At 42.6% G+C, this 25,015-nt stretch overlaps 1 protein-coding gene across 3 annotated transcripts in view; it reads left to right on the top strand.

Moving 5' to 3' along the window:
• negr1 (neuronal growth regulator 1) overlaps positions 1 to 25,015 on the top strand; it is a 165,133-nt gene that overhangs the window by 115,823 nt on the left and 24,295 nt on the right. For 2 of the 3 annotated variants that reach the window (XM_056413925.1, XM_056413923.1), the window contains 3 exons: positions 7,873 to 7,993; positions 11,820 to 11,968; positions 22,186 to 22,227. In XM_056413925.1, coding sequence (XP_056269900.1) covers positions 7,873 to 7,993; positions 11,820 to 11,968; positions 22,186 to 22,227 — 312 coding nt within the window. The remainder of the gene's footprint in view (positions 1 to 7,872; positions 7,994 to 11,819; positions 11,969 to 22,185; positions 22,228 to 25,015) is intronic. The other variant, XM_056413924.1, reaches the window with a different exon arrangement.

Here is a 25,015-nt window from a genome sequence, read left to right as displayed (position 1 = left end):
CTTTCTTTTCACAGCAAATAGTCGTTTGCAGATACATTACTGTTCACCACGTCAAATACAGCTCCTCGAATTCAGTACCTCTGACAAGCGAGACTTACTACGTATGTTTTGCTCTTTGGATGCAGGGTTCAAGTTTAAACCAGCACAGGCAGCTCTGCCTCTGGTTTTCCTTCAAGTCAAGGTTCCACTTGCTTTGCAGAGAGCAGCTGTGCCCTGGAGATGCTTCGGAGTTAGCCAGCCTCCCTCGTCTTCCATGACCTGTGAATCCTGCTCACCTATTCACCGTGGCCACTTATAAAAAGATGAGCACCTCACGTGCTCTCCTGATTACAGTCATTTACCAACACAACTGTGATAACGTTTTAATTACTTCAGTTGCTTTCATGACCATGTGTTTTACAGTTTTTTTCGATTGCTAAACGACAGTGGGCACAACTGGAGTCACATGAGCAAAACTCTAACTACAGTCTGCACAGCAGCAGTTCATGTGGACCAAACTCTAGTTTGTTTTTCATTGCTTGAACACAGTTTTCAAAACTCTAACACTTATCCCATGACTTTAACCACAACCTGCACAACACTGTGGATGTACAGCACTTTGTTCAAATGCTAACACACTGCTGTCAAAACTGTGAACCACACATTCAAAACGGAATACATTTCAGCCTTGTGCCTTTCAAACACTGCGGATTGCAATTTCAGCTGAAAGGCTAAGCAGGTGTCTTGTTTTATATATATATATATATATTACAGTATATATAGGTAGAGCTCAGAAAGACTCATTTTGGAAATGGAACAAGGAAGACGGGTTCGTGGAGGGAGAAGGGTGGCAGGGAGAGGGGGATGCGTGGAGGAAGACAAAGCTGTTATTCCAGATGAAATAAGGGCTACACTTATAGAGCATGTCATGTAATGTCGTGAACCAAGTGTTTGGTCACCACCCACATGACCAAATGTCTCTTTTGGAAGCCATGTGTGCCGGATGTGAGGACACAAGTCCAGAGGACTGCCAGGGATGGATCAGGCCCTCCAGAAGGTTCTTCCCCAGGTGGCAAGAGAGAACATGAGATGTGATGTTGATGAAAACATGTGGCCTGATGCTAGAGAGAGGCAGGATTAGCCCCTCATTTATTTGTTAGAATTACAGAATGTACTTTTAGTTTCTACCTTTTTTTTCTCATTACTGTAATTCCGTAAATTACTACAGACTATTGAAGCAAACTGCTAATTTTCATTTACCTTAAAGAATTGTTATGTTTGAAAAAATTTAATAAATCATGTGAAAGAATGTCACTCTTTTCTTTGAAGAAAATATGACTTTGTTTGAAGTCACTGAAATTGTTCAAACTGTAAAGATGAAAAGTTAGTATTTTCTGTATTAGTGTTTGATGCTCGTGTTTTTACTCTGTGTGCTCTGAGTGACAGTGTGTGTTACCTCAGTGTGTTCTGAGTGACAGTGTGTGTTACCTCAGTGTATTCTGAGTGACAGTGTGTGTTACCTCAGTGTGTTCTGAGTGACAGTGTGTGTTACCTCAGTGTGTTCTGAGTGACAGTGTGTGTTACCTCAGTGTGTGTTACCTCAGTGTGTTACCTCAGTGTGTGTTGTGCATGTTCTTTGGCTGCACTGAGCGTGTTTTGAGCCATGTGTTAAGAGTTGTGTTGCTTGGAATGAGTTTTGCAGGTGATGTGAACTGTTTAGCTCAGGTGACTGTTGGTAGTGCAGACTGTGGTTAGAGTTTTGCACATGTGACTCCAGTTGTGCCCGCTGTCATTTAGCAAACGAAAAAAACTGTAAGCAATTCCGTCCATAGTATTGATAGATGTCTTCGCTTCATTGAAATGCAGCTTCTTACTGTGAATACTTCAAATTCTTGACATCACCTTGTCTTTTGTTTGCGCCAAGCCCACCGCTGCCTCCAAAGCTCCCGTCATCTGTGCCTGTTTGGAATTCAAGCCCAGCCCTGTTCCACCCACACCATGCCCGCTCACTCCCCTGACAGAGTTGTTCAGGGGAGTCATGAGCATCTCCAATAAATAAGAGGCTAAACCTGTTTACTCGTGGTCAGGAGACACGTCTTCATGACCCTCCCAGCATTACAATGTCAAGTCATAACAAGAAAGTAAACATCTATTAGTCTAGTGTGAACATGTTTGCACAGTATTAGCATCTATTATAACTGTGTGTGTGTGTGTGTCTGTCTGTGAGTGTTTGTGTGTGTGTGTGTGTGTCTGTTTGTGAGTGTGTTTGTGAGTGTGTTTGTGTGTGTGTGTGTGAGTGTCTCTGTGTGTGTGTGTGTGTGTGTGTGTGTGTCTGTGTCTGTGTGTCCAGTCCTGGCCCAGTGCAGAGATTGATGGCACTGGTGGATCAAAGGTAGAATAAATGTTCCTCCAACTGTTCAACACAATCTATTGTTGGGAGAATTTGAGCACCGGGCACAGAGACTCAGTTGAGCATATGTCGACAATTTGCACTATCCATTGAAATAATGTGTCTTACAACTCAAAAGAGAAGACTTCCTCGAATTGGATTCTGATTCAGTGCTAAGTAGAGTTAAAGCCAGTACCCCAGAGCTGTTTGGATGTAAATCCATCTCTCTACATCTCTCCAAAGCTCTCGTCTTGATTGCTATTTGGATTCCTTGCTGCATGCGAGACAGGAATAAGTGAGCGTAATCTTGATCTTCTGTAGAATAAATGTTCTTGCTCGTGGTTTCAAAACGGGTAGACACACACAGCAACTACCTATTTTAGTGTGGTCTGCAATTTCTTTTTTGTGACAGATCAAAATAATGTGGATGATGTTGACAAAAGACAAAAAAGCTTAAACATTGAAGGCTTGCATCACAACTCTGTTGCATGAATGTTGTGTGTGTTTACACAGCTAGAGGGGACTTAGTGAGCTCCCCTGTGCTAATGCTGTTTCTATGTGTTCTGACTGTGGTGGGGTCCTCATTAGAGCAACCTCAACATATGTACATTTAGCAAGATAGGTGGGCATTATTATACCTCGAACCATTTAGTGTTTCACAAAGAATATCGATCGAATTCCTGGTGCTGTCGACCCATTCAGTGCTGCACACTAAGCCGGTTATTTATATGCCTTGCAATGTATAAAAAGAAGGAACACAATGTTCCCTAGCTGTTCTGAATAGAAATCTTAATTAATTAATAAATCTTGGCAGCAGAACCATTCCTCAACGACAAAAAACAGGACAATGAAGCCCACAGATGGCAGTGGGGAACAGTGTCTGTGTGTGTAAGCTGATAAGTCATGCACTGATGAGTCCATCTCTTAATTGCAATGAAAACTCATTTTTAAATCTGGCTGAAGAGGGAGTGTTATTAATTGATCTTTTAATTAAAAAGCTTGCATTCTCTTGGTTCTCTTGGCAAACAATAGTTTGTAGCTAAATAAATCATATTCGGTCCTGAAGCACACCAATTAATCATTAATAGTCACATGAGGATTGCGACTCGGGGAAGCCTTGGACATTAGGGTGCAGCGCTCTCTGTCCATTAATATTAGATGGCATGAAGGTTAACCATTTTATTTATCATGGCATTAATAGTACTTGCATTCATACACGATGTAGCACAATTAGAGACTCTGCCTTTGTTTTGATGACGAGCTCGGCAAAACGCAGATGTCATGGAAGTGGGTTTGTGATCGACCCGCAACTGGCCATTTGTCACCCAGCGGGGCCTTACAGCACCATTTTTCTGCCAAGCCTGTGCTATTCCTAGACCGAACCCCTTACTCCCATCTGGTGGAATCACAAGACTCGAGGCATGATTTACAGCACCACCACAGCATGCTCGAGACACTAAATTACCTGGATTATTGGGCCTTCCTGATTTTTAGTGCACTACTTTGCATTACCCTCCAAATCCTGATAGTGTATTGCACAATATATGATGATATAGGACGTGCCAGCATGTTGCAATTGGAATTATTGGATTGGACTGGACTTTATGGCCACGATCTGTCTTAACAGATCGCATTGCCAGGATCTAAATTGGAAAGACTTGATAGTATTGATATGCATATAGAAGCAGACTATTTTGGATCACCAACAAAATGATATTGGGTATTTTCTCTCCAAAATGTTGCAATAGTAGTGAGAAAGACAATTACTTGTGCCCAAACTGAATATACATTCTGCACAATTGCAGCATAAAACCATAGTTTGTTGAAGTTTTATGAGGTGAATAAGAAGGATGATGATACATGATCAATACTCCTTTGTAGAGTAGGATTGGCCTTTAGTGCTCACACTGTGTGTGTGTGTATATATATCTACTACCGCTCCAAGATTTTAGAACACCTCCCACATTTTTCAAGTTTTTATTAAAATGTAAGCAGTTCAAGTCCAGTGAATAAACTGAAATGGTACAAAGGTCAGTGGCAAACTGCTAGAGGTTAAACAAAAAAGTTTAGGTTACCAAAAACTGAAAAATCATTTACATTTCAGAGTTATACAAAAAGGTATTTTCAAAGGAACAAGTAATGGGTTAACAACGTGCAGCTGTATGAACTCTCTGAACAATATTTTATTTCCATTGTAGAAAGAATGCCATGAGTGTGTTCGGCTGTTATATCTGCAAAAGGTGCATGGCTACGTTGATGAATCTAAAATGTTACATTTTGTTAAACAAAACGATTCCATAATTTATTTTATATCTACAATTGTGTATTGTTTCTATGCTTTAATTTCAGAGTACATTGAGAAATTAAACTGTGTACATTTCAGCAAATTCAGACCGACAGTTCGCCAGTGGAGTGGTTCAGTGTTCTCAGGTCAAACATAGAAAGACCTCTCCATGCGAGGCTCTATAAAAGAGGTATCGACACACCTGCCTGTGTCACCGTGTCCACTGTCCTCGCAACTGTAGAGCGCGACAGCCAGGTCACCCTGGCGCTTTCAGAGGATTCAGATAATCAATGGCCCCACACAATGACACCAATAGCGGATTACAAGGATTCTCTAAGCCTCTGTCGGTCGCCTGACTGCATTGATTATGTCATACTTGTTATTGGCTTATATTTCTATGCTGTAGCACTGTTCCAATTTTCTCTCCTGGTCCCCTTCCTTTTCTTTAAAAGTATTGTATGGCTCTTTTTTGAGGCACAATGTCAAATGATAAACACTGATGTTACTTTATCGCTTTAGTAACTCTCTTATACTTTAGGCTATCTTTATTATGTGGTTACCATTGAAGGGGCATTTCACCACAAAATAAATTAAAAGAAATATCACTTACCTGTAATACTATTTATAATCTTGAGTAACCCGGTTATCATTTTTGGAAAGATACAAGGCAGTTTTTCATAACCGGAGTACCATATTGTTCCATTAGAAGGCAGATATAATGTGAGCTGACCTCTCCAAATCTAAGAATCTCACACCAAAATACTTGATGATTAATAGCTGATTTTAGAACATTTTTAGGAGGGTATCCCTGTAATGCAAGTTGTGATTCAAATAGATATGTGTGGCACAAACTGTAACATTTATGAATTGACCTTTAGTGAGAATAGATACAAGAAAACACACCCACACACACACACACACACACACACACACAGCACATACATCCAGTCAAGGTCTACTAATGCCCACAAGCATGGAATCCCTTGTTAGTGACGTGTTTAGTACGGTGATATATGAACGGGAAAGGACCGGGCATGACCCATCTCTTGATTTACTGTCTCAAATCTGTCGGATTATTCAGGCCAGCCACAGCCGAAGAGAGGAAATAACTGTATAATTGGCACACGTGCAGAGACAGAAAAGCGACATACACTCGTCATATGAATTTACTCGTTAGAAGGTGGAAGGGCATCCATGACCTTAGTGCGCCTCTCCTACATGAACACGCCACACACAAATATTCACATGTAATGTTTCCCTTTTCCCTGATCTGTTTCATCCCACCACATCAATGCTGTTGCACAGGTTGGCAATATGTCTTAGTAACAAAATAAATGAATATGTACCTTATAATAAAGCATGTTGCAAAGAACATGTATCTGAAATATATATTACAAGTATCTTAAGTAGGAATAGACTATTCAGACATATTAATAGGAATAAGTTGGCATTGTTGGCAGTTTCGTGAGTAAGTTAGTACCAAGGGTTTGTGTTGTCCGAAGCTGAATCAGTCCACTCCGTTAGGAACTTCTCCAAATTCAATTGCAAGTAAAGGTTTGGCATTTAGCCAACTTCCCCCGCTGGATACAGGCTGCAGCTCAGACTGACAGGTCTAGCTTTCATTCATCGATGGGTTGTTGTTCCATCTCTCAAAGGCTTTTAATCAGAATCGGTTTGACTGGCACAAAGTAATTGTGCTTGTATTGTATGTTAGATGACTGTGCATCTGATTGTGTGTGAAGAGCTGTCATCAACAAAATACGTACACAATGTCAGATCGAGTACTGTACCGTATTACGATTGTTTCTTCATTTTCGTTGCCTCTGTTAATTACTGTAATGGAGAAACAGGAAGCCAGTCCTAATAATACCAGTGGGCATAAATCCCTGTTTGTGGAACAGTCAGCGAGACTTCCCGCCAGCACCGCTTGTCCTCAGTCTTGAGAAGAGGGTCATTCCATTTTCTTTGTCCACAGTTAGAGGCCAGCACTTTCCTGACAATAGAAAAGTTTACAATTAAAACAAGTGAAACATGTCATTCAGAGTGCTGGAGCTTTTTGTTCAACCACATGCTGGATTCAACAATATGCCATTGTTGTTTGTCTATATAACTTCAATTCATCAATTTAATTTCTTTCAAGAATTTTAATAGAAGCAGGGTAAATATTTAAAGTACAAAGTACTGGGCTGCTTTAGAAACCGTCCATATGTAAAGCTGCCTTCAAGACACTGGAAAGAGATTTACAGCACATTGAGGCACATAAAAGGACTCATTTTGCATTCAAAGGACCTGCGTTTGCCATTGAGTCTTTGAACTTCCATTATGCCATTTATCACCATGCAATTAATTTATTTTTCTAGCATTGAGGATGGATGCCTTCCTCCCCGCCCAGCTCCGCCTCTGAGTGTTGAGTTTACACTATGTAACGTGTGCAATGAACAAGATGTCGGCGGTTGCCTTTCTCAAGTTCTACAATCCTCCTTCACCTGTGATTCATGTCTTATTTAGGGATGGGTATCGTTTGGGTTTTTTCCAATACCGGTGCTTTAACCGGTATTTTTAAAAGGATACTGGTGCCTAAATGGGGCCTGAACCGACACTTTAAAAAAAGAAGCACAAAACGACGATTGACAACGACAACATTAAAAACCTCTTCGGCCTTATTCCCTGTAAAAGCCGTTCTCATGGCCGCACTGACAAAAAACAGATATAAGACTGTCGCGCTCGTAGCTACGCGCTAGCTTAAACATGGTTATAATAGATTCATTTATTATTTGCTGGCCTACTTTTATGAATGCAAGACTTGCAATCAACGTTATGGTACGAAACTGAATTAAGGCTGCTCTTGTCATCATCGGTCTCCACGTGTTCAGGGGGACCGTCTCCCCATCGCGCCCAGTCTGACCGCTGATGTGCTCGGGGCTCACGCACAGTCAAACACGGTTTCAAAGTTAAATGATAGGCTATCGTAACCTGATGAAAGGGGCGGAGTCACCATAGAATTTCAAAAGAATAGTTTTTCCCAATTTCATTCGGCTCAGGCACCGAAAAGAAGCACTGAAATGTGCGTTGCGTTTCGGTCCGGTCGTATGGGCACCGGTTTTCGGTACCCAACCCGAGTCTTATGACGACTTAAACCTTCTTTTTTCAGATTGCCTTTCCGTGTTCATAACACATGTGTTTCTTTTGACTGACCCTCCAACATCTCTGTTTTCTCTAGTTGCCCCAACTATCCATGAGATGAAAAGCCATGGAGTTGGTCTGGGACGCACAGCTCTGCTCAGGTGCGAGGCCGCTGCTGTACCTTCTCCAACATTCGAGTGGTACAAGGGTGAGAAAAGGTGAGCCCAGTGTGATCGTTGACTTGTCCTGATAAAGTTCCGGTTGCACAACGACATTGCAACTTTTCCTTTGTATTGTTTAGATTAATTCACTGAATTTTAGTTTGTTTTTTTCATTCACGTTTTCACTTCATTCATTCGATAACAGATACTTGTGTGGCTCCCCTTTATTTGCCTTTATTACTCCTACGTGTGTTTTACACATGTGGACAAAACGGTATATTGACAGTGTAACAAAAAGAAACAAACTGTTTGTACATTTAAATTTAAATGCATTGACACATTGTATTATCAAGTCAATTGTTTCATAGCTGCTCCAGATAAACTAGACTCGGATAAGGGAAAAGGTCAAAGGCGCCCCAAGCAAGGAGCTTCGGCCCCAGGTCAGGTAAACATCCGCCCATAGATCACATTGACAATAGATCATATCCAGCAGCTTTTGTGCAGCTGCACCCAGTACACATCCCGGCTCAGCCCACCAGGATGAATATGAATGGAATGGATACAGTTGGTTTCAAAGGTGAAATTAAGTGTTAGCCTATACTAAGTGGATAAGTCTTACCACACTGAATCTAATAAGTGCCATGAAGTTAAAAAAATCCGAAAACACATTTTGCTGAGAGCTGACAGCATCTGAGTTGTTATGCTGTCTCACAGCCGTGGGTGGTAGCCCGTGTAACCGTGGGTGTGTGATGGGAAAGGTGTGGTTTTCATTTGTTTGCTTTTCCCCAGAGACGATGCGTTTGGTCTTCTTGAGAGGTCCCACATAAATGTTCCTGCGAGAGTCATTTGTGCCTTGTCCTCACCTTGCATCCTAATAAAATGTTTGCTTGCAACCGGCTTAAATCATTCCTGACACATACATCAATCAGTCAAGATTCAAGTGTCAGTTCTTGAATTTAGAAACCAAATTACCCCCATTACTCATCATTTACCCACTCCTTGTGAGCACCATTTCAATCATAAGCTCACACTGTGCTAATTGTAATTATGGGGTGGATTCAATTTATTCATTTGCTAAGGAGGCAAGTTGGCATGATTCTAGTCTTTACTTAATTCAAGGACTTGTTCTTTTTGTGACTTCTTACATGGCTAAATTGTGATTTCTTCATTTACTCCTCATTATGAAAAGGACATGAGTAGAAACACTGTGCCACAGAATGTACGGCATGAACACGGTGACTTCTCCTCCGCTGCCCGTTCACTGTGTATGGAGCGGCTCTGCGTTGATGCAGCTATACCATCACCGCAGAGCTGCTGCCAGACGCCTCTATCGGAACCAGTGTGACAGTCTTGACAACCAAGTATTTCTGTTGATGTGTCACTGCTTTCATTCTTCAATGGAAGTGGGTGAATGTTTATGGCATTCTGGCATGTTGTGTGCATATGCAAGGGTGGGGGCTTTCTTTCACTCTGGCGGAGGGGAGCATTAGTTTGATGTTGAACTAGCAAAGCGGGAGACTCTCGCAGAAATGATCAGTGAAATGTGAAACATTGGAGGAGGTCTCAGTGGGAGAGGGAACAACAGATTTGTGGATTAATGCTGGACATAAGGTCACACATAGTGTTTAAACTCAGAGTGCCTCTCAAAACCACTCGAGCCAAGCTCGACCATGGGGGGCCACGGCCAAGCCAAGATAAAAATATGGCCTCCCTCTGGAGAGTTTTAGGATTTACTTTCCCAAATGGGAAGATGTTATGAAACACAAACCACACTGACGAAAACAAACTCATCTTTACGACAATAAGCTCCCGAACATGTGTCTTTATAAAGGGAATTTTAATCGTTTTAGGCTGTTAAAGAGCGTCATGACTGTAGGTTTATTGCTGGTAGCCGTATTAATAAATAACAATGAATTGATATTAAATGTAAGATGCCACCAAATCTTGGAAAAAATAGGGAAAACTTCAAAATTGTATATTTATGTATTAAATCTTAATATTAGGGTTGCTATGGAGTTATGTTTATGGTGTACACATACCCAATATTTCACAAATAAATGAACATAATTACATGCGACCAGGTGTAATCAGTGACTCATCATTGATCTATGTTTATTAATTAAATTTGTTTTACATACAATTTAGTTCAAATGATGTATGGACCATGAATCAGTTCATGAAGCACCTTTTATACTAGTTTCATTTTAAATTTAGGTCTATGATATTTCTATCCAAGATTATTTTATTACCCGACTTAAATTTATTTCCGAGAAACATCAAACACATCTGGAAATTGTAAAGTTTTCCCCTAACCGTCCGATAGGAGGCTCCGCTGGATGCTCTGTGGCCATCGTTGCATCTTGAAAGTTGATTGTAGTTTGTTGTAATTGTATTCTTCCATCTCTCACTCTGTGGCAGCTGGTTCATTTTTCTCTGATACCTTCTAAACCTGCTAGTCTTCTTCATCAAGGGTTCGACTTGAACCGTTCTTACTCGGCTCAATCTCTCTCAGCAGGACACCGAGTCATCGTTACTCCCCCTTCATAGCAGCACGGGCCATTAAGGCATCTCTGCCAGTTTCAAATTATCTTTTATTTCATCGTATTTTCTTTCAGAGTAACTTGCTCTTCAGCACGTTGGCGCATTGCAGGTCGGAGCTGCCTCGCACATTAAACGGCCCAGATGGCCGTACGAAAAAATTACACCACATTCATAGACATTGTCATCATGACATGCATGCCTTTTTGGATATACATCAGGGGTCAGGAACCCTTTTGACTGGGAGAGCCATAAAACATAAAAGCCAAATATTTCTAAATATATTTCATTGAGAGCCATATAGTATTTTTAACGTATAATAAATTAAATATGTCATGCTTTTAATGCGACTTCTGGTGCTGCATGATGCTACGGGGGGGTGCAGGTGACTTTTTCTTTGCTCCGCCCCGATGCGAGCGCACACGCCGGCATCGGAGCTCTGCGGCGCGCGAGACGGAGAGCCGAGAAGTGTTAACGCGACACGTCGAGACAGAATGACATGCTGGTGTGTAGCTACGATCAATAACAGACGTTTAGTTTAATACAAGAACAAAGATGTGCTCTTTAAGAAAAGGGACCTTAAATTACTTCTGCTGTAATCTGGCGCGATAGAGAAAATTACAGGGGGGCGGGCAGAGATTTTTTTTTTACTCAAAATTGTCTGGGAGCCATATGCCGTCACCGGAAGAGCCATAGGTTCCCGACCCCTGATATACATGTATGTATACCTGATCACAGTAATCTCATAATATCAAACCAGTGTCCTGGGTGAGAGGCAACTATAGAAAGGGAGAATGTGTGTGCTCGTAAAAAAAACGGGAACAGTGGGGGTCATAAAAATGGTCGACTCAGCCTTCACAATTTGCGTCCCAAGAGTGACCCCAAGTCCTGTTTTGACTTTGATGCTGGTACTGAGAGTCGACCCACTTGGTGCCCTCTGAGTCGTGAGAGCCGTCCCTGAAAGAAGTTTGTGAGTCATTATTTTGTCATCTTTTTCGAGGACGTTCGATACGTGACCACCGATGTAAATAATTCAACATTTCACAAGCACACATGCAAGGCACGACTGCAATGGGATTTATAGTAATCCCCCAGCACCTGCAACAAAACAATGCTCAACGTGTCAGCTGGCATCGAGCTGGTTCATCTCTGGGTCATTCCTCTTCCCTCACCGTCCTTCAGAGCGTCTCTTCAAGGCAGATGTGACACACCAAGGGATAAATAGATCTGTTGAAGAGAGTGATGAAGTACTGTGCAACCACAAGGACGACAAACATTTGTTCTTGAAACCTGGTGTGTGGGCGAGAAATAGAATCTTTATTGTGTGATTGTGTTCTGTTTTCAGGATTATCAAGGGTCAAGGCATCGACATCAAGAGCCTCAGCTCCAGATCAGTCCTCACAGTGAACAACATGACAGAGGATCGTTACGGGAACTACACATGTGTCGCCTCCAACAAGCTAGGGATGGTTAATGCCAGTGTGCCTCTCATCCGTAAGTTGTCGTTCTCTCTGCTTGTGGCTAACTGGAGTGGTGGAGAGTGAGAGCGCTGCAAGTGTGTTGTGGATGTCCGCTTGGCTCTGCGCTCTCAGCAGTGTTTCATTTTTGCTGCAGTATTCTTGATTTAGAATTAAAGCTGAAGTTAAACCCAGTGCTGCAACTGGGTGCCCACACATCACCGGTAAAAGTGCTTTCTTATTTCCTCGTCATCAATTTTTGTGAATGCTGTTTGTCTTTTACGGTTACAAAGTCTGTATGTGTCGCTGTGTGTGTGTGTGTGAGTTGGTGTTTCAGAGTCTACATCTGCATGTGTACTCGACGAAAACACCACCTGAAAAATACATTTAGCCTAGAGGTAACCACATCAAAATTACAAAGGTAGCTACACGGGTTCGGTGTGATAACTCGAATGCCAAGTAGCAGTATGACTCAGTACGACAGCCAAAGAGGCCAACCTGCTGATGCAGCAGTGGTATAGTGCAGGTATGTTTTAACATGGTTATTTTTTGCATAAATTCAGGAACTTCAAAATACGGATTATTTGCTCAACCCCCCGAAACCGTGACTGCTAAATTTTCCAGAAAACACTGGCACATCATGAAAGTAACCCAGGTTCAAACCCAGCGGGACCTCCAGCTTGTTAGTGCATTCATTGGAGGGATCCTAGTCAGGGTAATATAAGATCATTTCCATGTCACTGCACAAGCAACTTCCTTTCGTTAGTCAGGGTGACTGCACAGAGCGGGTGAGATTGTTAGTGGACTTCATATGTAGTCGAGGGGGCACCTGGATGCCAACTCTAATGTCGGTTTTAACTGATTCTGAGCCATGACACATGTGTGCGGGTGCCGGTTTGCTTTGTGCATGAGTCGTACCACTCAGAAACTGTCAGAAAAAAAAGTCGAAGGGCACTGACATTTTAGCCATAGGCCTGTACGCCAAAAAGCACAGAGCTATTATCTGTCTGTCTGTCTCTCTCGCCCTCTCTCTTTCTCTCTCTCTCTAGCCTACGTTCTGTCTCGCCTATTCCCATTCAACAGCGACAAATGATAACACCTGCAGTACAATGGGAACTAGCCATTCTGTAGGAAAAAAAGGGAGAAACCCAAAACTGAATCAGAACCTCTGTGAAAGAACCCACACATTTTACATTATGAGGTTAACAAAGCTAGTAATTACAGGATCAATCATTCAGAACAAGCCCAATAAGAAAGCCATCGTACACAATAGCATGCATTTTTATGAAGTGGTCCTGTTTAACTCACTGGGACAGGTTGTGCGCTGTTGTGAAAATCATCTTTAAATCTTTCAGATGAATTTCATTTTAAATTGCCTCATTACAAAAGGTCATGTTTCCAACTGCCTGAAACCCTTTAAGAATTGTACTATATAATATTGGCATTCATCTTAGTCATACACACCGGCAAGAACAAGTCATCAGAGGACTAATTAAGTCATTTTAATGGAGGATTGAAGTTGTTGAGTTATTGATTATAAAAGCAGTAATAGTCCAATTATACCAGGGATGCTCAAAACAAGGAAATGAAAAGTTAGAGGCATATTCCCATGGGAGTGCTCAACAGCTACGGTTTGTCAACAGGTCAAGCAACAGATAAGTATCAGGAGGTGTCACGGATGTCTGGCGAGACAGGACCCAAATGCCGACATAACTTCTGCAAAACCAATATTTAATTTCCACAAACAAAACAGGACAACAAAACACAGACCAAACAGTACGAAGCCACACTGGGAATGAGACGAACAGGGTTTAAATACACAGGCAGGCGGAGGTGATTGGACAACGGGGAACGAGACACAGGTGGACACAATGAGGGCGGGGCCAGCAATCACACAGAAGGAAACAACAGGACCAGGGCAGACAATCACAGGGAGACAGACGACACAAGGACTTCAAAATAAGACACAAAACAAGACAGAAACTCCGGGTCGTGACAATAAGGAACACAAAGCTTTTTGAATCCTGCTGCACACTCACTAATAAAAACACGAGTCTGTAGTCCACAGACGCTCCACTCACTGCATGCCTTCTCCTTTGAATCTCTATGGGAAGTGGATTTCAACCACTTTCATTGTTGAAAAAACAAGACACTTTTCCTTCTCGAAGAATGTTACAACATCCGTCGACACACCAATTCACAAACTTTTTCTGAAGAACTCCACATGTTCTAAGCCTCCACTGTGAGGCTTTTCAGTTATTTTGTCCCCCTGCCGCCTTCCATCCAGCAAAAACAGCCATGACAGCAAGGGGTTGGGAAACACATTTCCTTCAACATTTTAGAACAAAGTGTTTGTGAAAAAAAAATCCATTTCATGTATTCAGTGATGAAATATGAACAGGTGAATTCAATTATTCACCAGTTTGCGCTGCACCCTGTGATGATAACATTGTCCCGAGCATACAAAAAGATATTCCCGTAGAGTTGGCAACTGTCAAAGGAGCACTCCACTCTCCTGTTTGTGTATGCACAAAAACATCAAAGGCCTGCCTCAGATCCTCAAATGGATGATCTTAATGTGACACTAGCAAGGCCTCAAAGGCAGAGCGGCAAAGAAACCCTTGAAATAGTCGGAGGAAGCAGCTTCCTGTGCTGCCACCTCCAACTTCTCTCTCTTCCATTCGCTTTCGTTATCTCTTTGTCTGTGTTTCTATTGTGGCTTTGCCTCCCTGATTCTCTTATCTTCCTCTCATACCATCTCATTCTTTTGTCTTCTCTTTCGCCGTTGTCTCTTTCTTCCTCTCTAGCATCCTCTTTCACACACACACACACACACACACACACACACACACATTGCCTCTCTTCTCCCACCCTTTCTCTCTCATGATCTCCACTTATTGAAGAGAGGCCAATACTGCTGTCACTCTTAATGAGAAATGGCAATAGCAATCGTCGCAGCGCAGGCTCACCGGTACATCGATGCAAATAACAAAATCCAGAGGTTAGATTTCACCGCGGGTGACTTTGGGTTGCTATTTTTGAATCAGTCGATAGCTATTGATGAGCAAGATGGGGAAGGGTTGTGATGTTTTGTTGTTGTGATGTATCCATTAATCTGCGAGGTTTTGTGCATGATTTGATGAGTTAAAATGAAAAATAAATACAAATGTTTCATCAGTCTCTTGTCAAGATTCAGAAGTTGTAGTTCCTCATCCTGAAACAGTGTAAATCCTGTTTGTGTTAACTTAACAGAGTCACTTTAAATGATTGCAGGAGAAGCATGCCATGATCATTTTTGAGATGAACTGTGACTCCGGAAAGTAAACACGCTTGGCTTCCACCCAAAGCAGCACCTGGAAGACAGCTGTTTGTTTTAGGTTTCAAATAGAATAAGGATGAAAAGCATCCTGGCTTTGTGCACATGTTTATATGGTTGGTTTTGACTAATTTCTGCATTATTGAAATGAGTTGGATGGCCGTTTCTTCGCTGTGTGCTGTTGGATAGGTTTGTATTCAATTCTGCCAGTTGGGTTTAGACCATGTGGGTTTCTGTGCTGTCACACCATTAGTCAGGGATTGTGATCTGTTTCAGTTAAGTACCACACAAACTGGGTTCTTTGGAGCAGAAAGAAAGCACACTACCTCTCCGTCTTTACCTGTCGGAGTACACAACCCAGTGTCATCAGCAAATAAACAAATAATAAAGTCGAAAAAATACTTGTCACACACTTCTGAGTAGTTGTTAAGCTACAAAGGTGTAATCAATTGAATTGGATAATACGCCTATATGAGGGCATAGGAATTATAATAAATACCTTTGGTGGCTTTCTGCGCATGTATGATTGCATATGGAACATTTGTATTAAATAGATATCAACTGAACCAGAGCGTTTACAGCTCTAGTCCCTGCTGTGATTTATTTTCAGCCGGTTCCATTTATTTACTGGACACTGGTTTTCTCTCAATAGCTTCACTATCTCAAAGAAAAGTAAAACAATTAACCAGGAATCAGCTTTTGTTTCTTATGTCTTAGCAGTAACGCTGGAAAACACGAGTGTGAACGGCATCGGTGCATTTGTTCTTACATTATGAAAAATGGCGGTTCCCTACAAAAGGAGGAGTGCGATAAGTCATCAGCTACACCAGGTTATGCGTTGGTTTGATTTACCTGTTGAGTTTATTTGACAGGCACATTGCATATTGTAGTCATTGCCATCAATTAGCCAGAGCTAGCACCATTATGTTATTCTGAACAAAATAGTTCTGTTCTTATGTCCACAAGTTTATGCATAATTAATGCTGGCTTTGCCAATTGGAATTACCAATGCACACCCAGCACAATGAAGCATTTTAACTTGATGTTCTTGTAAAACACGACGACTGAACGAGTAAACATCATCATCTGCGTAAATTACGTAAAAGTGCATAACTGAATAAAAATGTCCTGAAATACATATTCTTTTGGCGTTTGGGGAGATCTCACAGAAGAAAAGTATAGGAGGAAGGAATGTAAGTTAAAGACAGAGAAAAAAAACTGCTGCAGCCCAAACGGTCCCCGATGGGAGCGTGAAAAGGCTTCAATTCAGCACAATGTCACAATATGTATGGATAATGTTTGGTCATGTTGTCAATAATGAAAACAGCCTGTCATTAAACCAAGACACAAAGGGTTACAAAGTGTGTGTTCTAATCTGCATTAAGTGTTCTTCGACGGAATGATGATTCATGTTAGTTTAATTATCCCAGAAGCAAAAGTGCTGCTGCTCTAGCCCCTGTTTGTGTTTCTCAGATATACATATATACATATACATGACATTCAAGGTTATCTAACAACACTTTCCGCTGTTCTGAAGGCATCTCCATAATTCTCAGACTGTTATGATTTGGAGTGTTTCCTGTTTTGTTTTGATGTCCCTTTCTCGTTTCCTGTTTCCCTGCGCTTCCTTCCCTGTGCTTGTCTGTTTTCGTTCCTGATTGTTCCCAGCCACGCCCTGATTGTTTCCACCTGTGTCTCCACCTGTGTCGTTTCCCCAGTGTATTTAGCTTGTGTCTTTCTGCTTGTTCGATGTCTGTTCGTTTTGGTTCCTGTCCGGTTTGTGTTTTGGTTCCTGCTAGATCTTTTATAATAAATCCTGTGTTTTCTTGAGAACTCTGCCTGCTGCGTTTGGGTCCAAACCTTGCATCACACAACACAGACTCTTCAAACCATTCGGTTGAGAAGATATATCATCCACAACACATATACAAGTATTCTTATCATGTTTAACCCTTGTGTGCATTGTTTTCCTCATCCAAACAGATGTGTCCTTATCAGTTGTTTTGATTTATATTGATGTTTCCAATTTTTCATACAAACTATGATAACATTTAGTGTTTGACAACAAGAGCAAGAGCATGTCCTTGAACAACAGTTAATGTTTTTCAAAGCACCAGGTTGTGTTTTTCTCCTTGTGTGCACAGCTATATATATATATATATATATATATATATATATATACCACACACTCACACAGGCCTTATGATTATAGCTGAGGTATAACTATCGCCAACTTTTCATTTTATTTGATAGATGGAGGCAAACTTCGATGAAAAGACTGAAGCTGTTCACTCCAATTTTCTGAGGAGTCCTCCAGCTTAATTGGTCAAGCTCTTATCCCCCAGCCCACCTCGGCTTAGCCTGGGAGAAGATTTTCTCTGCCTATACCGCTGCTTTCATTTCCTCCTCCCCCCGCCCCTCTCTCCCTGAGCAGTAATCGGAAGAGACTGATGGGGGAGAAAGAGAGTGTCTCTCTCTCTCTCTGTCACTGCTCAGCCTCCTTCAGGCAGGAGAGACACTGCTGGCTAGTTGGTTCATGAACGTCGTGTTCGTTTGTCACGCGTATCAATCACCGCATGTGTAGGTGTCATTTCGACATGTATCCTCATCTGCCATTGTTGTTGATGATGTTGTTTGTTCCCGCACTGTGTGATTGTACCCGAGTCATGGAACAGAGGAGCAGGAAAATGGGAGCTAAAGGTGAAGCCTAAAATGTGTGTGTGTGTGTGTGTGTGTGTGTGTGTGTGTGTGTGTGTGTGTGTGTGTGTGTGTGTGTGTGTGTGTGTGTGTGTGTGTGTGTGTGTGTGTGTGTGTGTGTGTGTGTGTGTGTGTGTGTGTGTGATTGCAGCTCAGAATGCAGGGAAATAATACTGAAGCCATTGGAAGGCACATTTTAATAACTACCTTGTTTGTCTACATTGGTCATAAAACAAGAGCTTTGCAATATCCTCTTATTATGATAGTTTTTCAGTGTTTAGTTTCTTAAGAAGAACACATTATTTGACTTTTAGGGGTTTGTCTATAAGTCACATCACATATCGTAATATGCGCAAATAATTTAACATGGTGAGGTTGCAGTTTCTTTTATTTTCCCCAAAAGCACCCTTCCAGTGTTGCACATTTTTTCTATCATTTGAATGCCTTGAATTTCCATATATAAGCAATCATAAAAGCCATTAACATTTCCCCGTCTCACCGCGGCGAGGACATGTTTGATGCTGCAGCAGAGTGTTCCTCTGCAGCCCAGCGGGCAGTGGGATGCATACCCGCCCGCCCGCCCACCCTCACCAGCTCCTGGAGGAGGCCAGATGCACTGCTAGGAACGCTCATCCCTGAATGACTGAGCCCAGTGGATGCTCGCGGGATGATGCACTCTCTGGACAGCATTAAAAAAGACTCAGGACGAATTAGTAATTTGCTGGCTCACAAATTAACACGGGCTTTAACACCGACTGTTCCGACATCACGGAGGGACCAGTGAGGAAAATAAAACGAACGGCGAAGGAGTTTACACAAGAGATGCATGAAGAATGACTTGATCATGCACTCAATCGGAGCGGTAAGATGGATTGGTAGTTTCTTTGGAAGATTATATTACTTCCAATAATTTGAGGACATACCAAGTAAGATTCTTACTACAGTCTAGCACATCAATGGCCATGTTCTGTCTGTTGGGGGGTTTGCTCGGATTAGAATCAATGTTATTGGCTCAGCATGTAACTCATAAGGCTGGGTTTCAAGTACTTTTCCCTCTTTGCTGCTTTTGGATCTTCGGTTTTATTAGCTCGCTACCACGCCTTTTAATATGCTCGACTCCGAACACACCTAATGTTAAGAAGTACCCCCTTGTGTACTTGAGTTGTGATATTGCAGCTTTAGCATTAACTCCTCATTATGCTTGTGATGAGTTCAACTTAGCGGGGCCCCACATGAACACTGATTTCTACAAATCATGTCTCATAAATCTCCCGCATTATCCCATCTAGAGAGAGAACAAAGAGATTACGAATCCATGAAATGAAACAGCTGTGAAAACTAATGTATTTTATCTTGCAAGTGAGCAGGATGTGCAAGGTCGACCGCCGTATAGAGTGTGTGAAATGATGCATTGCTGTGGTGAATGGGAGAAAGAGCCCGAGTCGCTGTGGAACTACGAGGGAGAGATTGCATGTCAAAAGATATGTTCCACAGACGCCGACGCCGACGAGTGTCGGAGAGCTCATGAAATGAGTCACTGGAGAATTTGTGCTCAACTATTAATCAGATAGCACCCGCCTGCCTGTTTGAAGAAAGAACTAAAAAAGAAACTGGGCTCCCCCAGAAGCACTTAAAGTGGAAACATTTGTGGAAGAAAAGATGAATTTGACCATTTCCCCACAAATATACCGAGGAAACAAGCGTATCATTTCGAGTACGAATACTGATTCCTATACAATTCCCCCATCAAAAGGAATGATGACATCAAATGAAAGCAAATGTTTGATTGTTGTTGGCACAACAGAATCCTTTTATACAGCGACACGGTCATTACGCCGTCGTTGGAGTGACGCAGAGACCGCGGATTGAGAGCAGGGTGTGCGAGCACCATTTAGCCCCACAATTGAAATGGCCATATTGAGTTTCCGTGTCAATGGATTAAAATGGAGAGTCAAAGTAGGCCTCTGCACTATTGCATGGCCTAGATACAGCAGCTCACTGTAAGCACATAAAGTAGTGTGTGTGAATATGTGTGAAGTGCAATCATGGCTGCCATGTGTTTCCTTGTGACAGACAGGCTCCTCCTCTACCGTGAAGCCTTCTGGAAAAAGGTGGTTCTTACTTTTTGTGAGCAATATGAATATTTTTTTGATTTGCACTGTTTTGTGGCACACACAAACAGTCCAACCAGTGCATCACAGAGTTGAGCTCTGATGAACAGCTTTGCTTTGCCTCACATCCCAGATGCTGCTCTCCGATTGAGTCACTGCAGGAATGTGGTCTGAGCTTATCTTGAATTAAGTGCTTGTTTACCAAACAGAAAGCAATACTATTTGTTTATTTTGTCTCACACTTCAGTTTAAATGGGCAGTCATGTTGACGTTGCAGTGATATAAAGTAACATTCAATAATTGATGCTGCAGAGTGGAGTGTGGATTTCGCTTTGAGCTTTGGAATTCAGAAATCAAAGGAATTGGCACACAGTCATGTCTGAGTCCTTGAAGACCATAACACTGTCAACACCATTACAATTCAATTCGATTTGTATTCAGTTTATTTTAGATAGCCCAATATCACAGATTACAAATTTCAAACATCCTTGTCCCAGGACCTCACATCAGATCAGGAAAAACTCCCAAAAAATAGATAAGCACAATTTGTAGAAAAATCATACCTATCGCTTTTATTCACCTCTTTGCGTCTCTCATCAGTCTATTAGTTATTACAGAATCCATTTGGATCGAAACACATGTGGCTCATTTTGCAAAACCATCTCAACGACACATATGATGGAGCATAGGATCCACTTGGTGTGACATTTAACTCATGCACTTCAAAAGTAAAGCAGATGTGTTTGCTGCCGTCCTCAGCTCGAGTAGTTTAACACTCTGGACTGGATGTGACATTATTATATCTCCCAAATGCCACCAGTGGCTCATCCTGAAATGAGTTCATAAGGTAATCAGATTGGTACTCTTGAGTTCCGTGCACAGAGGGATAAAAGCAGACTAATGTCACATTTCCATTTCATGTAAATCTGCTCAACGTGGCTCGCTGAGAAGAGTTCTCTTTTGGTTTTCCATCAGCAAAAGTTGTGGATAGAACCTGATACTTTATTTGGTAAAGTGGTTCCAATACTGGAAGGTGGAGTTAAATCACTTGAGCTACACCGTGCGATTGTGCTCACGTTCCTCTGTTTGGTTTCCGATGAGAGGAGCCAGCTAGGAATTGCACGGCAGTTTTGTGTGGCGATAAGCTAAGGATCTCGCGGACATTAAGGGGTACTACTATCCACAGTGGAAAACCAACTGGAGAAACGGACCTGCAACCAAAAGTGAGTCGGGTTGAGTCAAGCTGAACCGAACAATGAAGTGGAAATGAGTCATAAAAGCTCCTGTTATAACTTTAACAAATGTGCTCATTGTTCTGAAGGTTCAAGTGAGCTTAACAAGAGGACATAACATGGATAAACTTACAGTATTTTAGTAGACCAAAAGTGTGAGTTTTTTTACACAATCAAAACGCCTTTAGCAGTGGAGTAAGATAATTGCGATGCCCACCCCCCCCCCCCCCCACCCCACCCCACCCCGCTTCTACGTTGGATCGGCATCGAGTGAAATCGCTCGCTCGGCTCGCACTTGTACTCAGCTTGTCAATCTTGACGGACGTTGACTGTAAATTGCGTCATCCCGTCACATGATCAGATACAGACTTGCCATTTTGACAATTTATACCAAAAAAATACCAAAGAAAATAGCAAATCAATTGTTGTTTCATGGTTTGTTTTATAGTTTTTTTTCATAGTTTATGCAGAATGAGTGGCCTATCATGTTGTTATAGGTGGATACTGACTATTGAACCCAAAAAATGAAATCCATGAGAGAGGTGTGTTGATAGCAAATGGCAAGGGCATGCTCTCAGCCCAACACATTGTTCGTCTTAAGGCCTGCTCTCTCTCTACAGCCCCCCCCCCCCCCCCACTGGCCCAGTGTAACCGTACCGCCTGCACCGCCCCAGGCCCCCATGGTTCCCCTCACTGGGAGGATGATGGGTATTATTTATGAGCATGTGGAGGTTGCATCTTGCCATCGAGATGTCCTTAATGCATGGAGAGGATTTGACTCCATTCCCCTGTCCTTTTGTCCTTGCATGCATTTTTATTTTACGTCTCCATTCTGTTAATAATACATGAATGTCCTCTTTCCTTCCCCCTCCCCCTTACCCCCTCTCCCCCCCTGTAGCAATTATTGAACCCACCACTACTAGTGCTGTCTCAAGCCCAGGTCAGTATATGTCACCATGCTGTGCACCAGATCAGCAAAGAGGTGCACTGCCTCATACTAACCTGAGCTGAAACGATCTCCTCCATCTCGATTTATTGCAATCGGCTGGCTGGAATGCCTGCTGGGTGTACAGCTTTGTTGTCTGTCCTTTTAGTCGTTTGATTTGCATTCCTTGTTTTTTTTCTGTCAATTTTGGGTTGGCTTCTCCAGTCTGGCTTCATATGCGTCCTGCAGCCTGTGTCATCACAACACCCTGCCCCCTTCCTTTCATCACAACGCCGCCACCACCCCCACGTGGAGCACACACACCGTGTTTACATGCATTCGAATAACTGGCTGAGTCGGACTGAAATCGAATTATCCGTTTCATGTCAACACCTTTGTTCGACTATGTGCGGTCCGACTACGATCCGATTAACACCCCTGGATAACTCGATCCGATCCGGTTGATAATTCGACTATCGCGGCATTTCAAGATTCAAGATTCAAGATTCAAGATGTTTTATTTGTCGTGGGGCACAACAAACACACTATTTACAAATAAAAACAACACAATATTTACAGGTGTGTGTGTGTGTGTGTGTGTGTGTAAAGAGGGGCAGTTGTGTGGGTCTATGGGGGTCCTGGTGAGGTCGGAGTTCGCAGCGTGGTGACTACGGGCGCTGACCTGACAGCAGCAGCAGCTGACAGTCTGTTGGGGTGGTGTGAGGATTGATCCCATCCTGCTGCTGCTCTTCTGCACCTCCTGGTGTACAAGCAGGGCAGGGTGGGGAGGTTTCCAATATGTGCTCAGCCGAACGCACTACTCTCTGCAGAGCCCTTCTGTCCTGAGCGGAGCAGTTGCCAAACCAGGCTGTGATGCTTCCTGTCAGGACGCTCTCTCCAGCCAGAGAGAAGGAGGGAAAGGATCCTCTGGAAACTTTAATCGGTGATGTGACTCCCAGGTATTTATACCCGCTCACCCTCTCCACAGTAGTCCCGTTAATCCCCAGTGGTGAGTACGGTGAATTGGATTAGGAACTGGACTTTGCGTCTTTGCGCATGCTTGAGATCCCGCCGCCCTCCTCCCTCCCTCCCTCCCATGTCGTGACCCGGAAGTCGAAAGAGACGATAAGTTGTCACTGCCGGGAGCCTGGCCGGCAGGAAACAAACAAACAACGCTCTGGAGAACACAAGAGCCACCACACATTTCTGGACCGAAGAGCAGACAGAATTTATGCTTCATGTATTGAAGGAGTTGAACAAACTAAAGTTCATGGTTCTTTCTCGAAATGTTGATGTTGTTGTTGTTGGTTGTTGTTGGTGGTGGTGAAGAGGTCAAGCGGAAATGGCTGTATCACCACGAGTTGTAATGAAAACAGCGCCACCTATCGTATCGGATATGACATGCTTTCAAAGGCCAATGATTCGAATTACTCACTGCCATGTATATTGGGATAACAGCAGATCCCCCAAAAGATAGCATCGTCCGACGAAAGCAAGATTCGAATTATACCATCATGTAAACGCACCGACAGTCGCGTCATCAGAGTGCCTGTTCCATCGGCCTCTGGGTCTGATGCTTTTCATAATGGATTCTTCTCCTTCTCTTTCTGGCTTTCGCACCACAAACACCACCACTCTCTTGCTCATAGTGCTACCTAAATGCAGTATGCATCAAAGGCAGGAAGCTGTTGGTGGCAAAGGCCCTTATTTTGTTTTGTGCAAGACGGACTCTCTGCTGTCTTTGTACTGTTATCACTCCCCTTCTGTCTTAATCTGCCTATATCCCTCTTCCTCTCCTCACTGTCTCTGTGCTTTCCTCTTTAGAGAACAATCAGTTGGCGCTCTGCCACCCTCTTTAACCTGATCTCCTGCTCGTGCCGTTGTCGGTGCTACACTGTCAATGTCACCCGTGGGCCCCCCTCCCCCCTCACTGTGTGCAGCCTCTTCCACATTCCAGAGTAATCCCCTCGGCCTGGTCGTGTTTTCTCCCTCGCTTATGGTTTTGAGCAAGTCATAGAAAGAAATCTCTCATCCTGGTTACATTATTTTTGCGTAATGCTGTTCCCAAGCACGGAAACATGTCGACATGCATTCGCACACAAAAAAATGCTTTCACTGGCACGAACACACACAATAGGCACTGAAATGAAAAGACGCTGAAATATTCGAACGTGCTCGGTAGCAGTTGCACTAACTCCTGATCACATGTGAGTATTCATACTGCATGAGGAATCCACTCTGGGTTTGTTGTGCCTTTTCATGCAGCGCTGTGGATGGGCTCCATCGGTTTCCACTTGCGTTCTATGGAGACTCAGCTCTGGATTAGCACATGTTCGCCTGCATTCTCTCCCTGTCATTCTGAGCCAAATAGAATTATCCATGGAGATTTTTTCAGATAACAAGGTAGAATAAGCTCAGCAGCGACGAGCAGTCCTGGCGTGGCCCTGAACTCTCATTTGATATGTCGCTTGCAGAACAAATGACAATTTCATGGTCCAAAGGAACACCACTGGTTTCAATCGTGGAGATAAACTCACTCAGCGACTCACTGATCTTGTGTTGTTTCAAGTTGTATTTGAAGTTAATTTTGTGATGTTCCCCTCACTCAGTGGCTTGGTAACAGGAATTATTTCAGATCCCTGCAAAGGGTTCTTTGTCCAAACTGTTTAATCAATATTAATCATTAATTTCTACAGTAAATTGTCTGCTTTTATTTCTCCTGTGAATGAGTTTGGGAATGTGTGCTTCCAAATAAAGGAATGAAATTCTCGTCAGTAAGGTAAGCAAATCAAATCTGTGAGAA

Source organism: Pseudoliparis swirei, chromosome 5 (assembly GCF_029220125.1).
Source record: "Pseudoliparis swirei isolate HS2019 ecotype Mariana Trench chromosome 5, NWPU_hadal_v1, whole genome shotgun sequence".
In the NCBI taxonomy this organism is placed as follows: Eukaryota; Metazoa; Chordata; class Actinopteri; order Perciformes; family Liparidae; genus Pseudoliparis; species Pseudoliparis swirei.
This window is presented reverse-complemented; position numbering and strand designations above follow the sequence as displayed.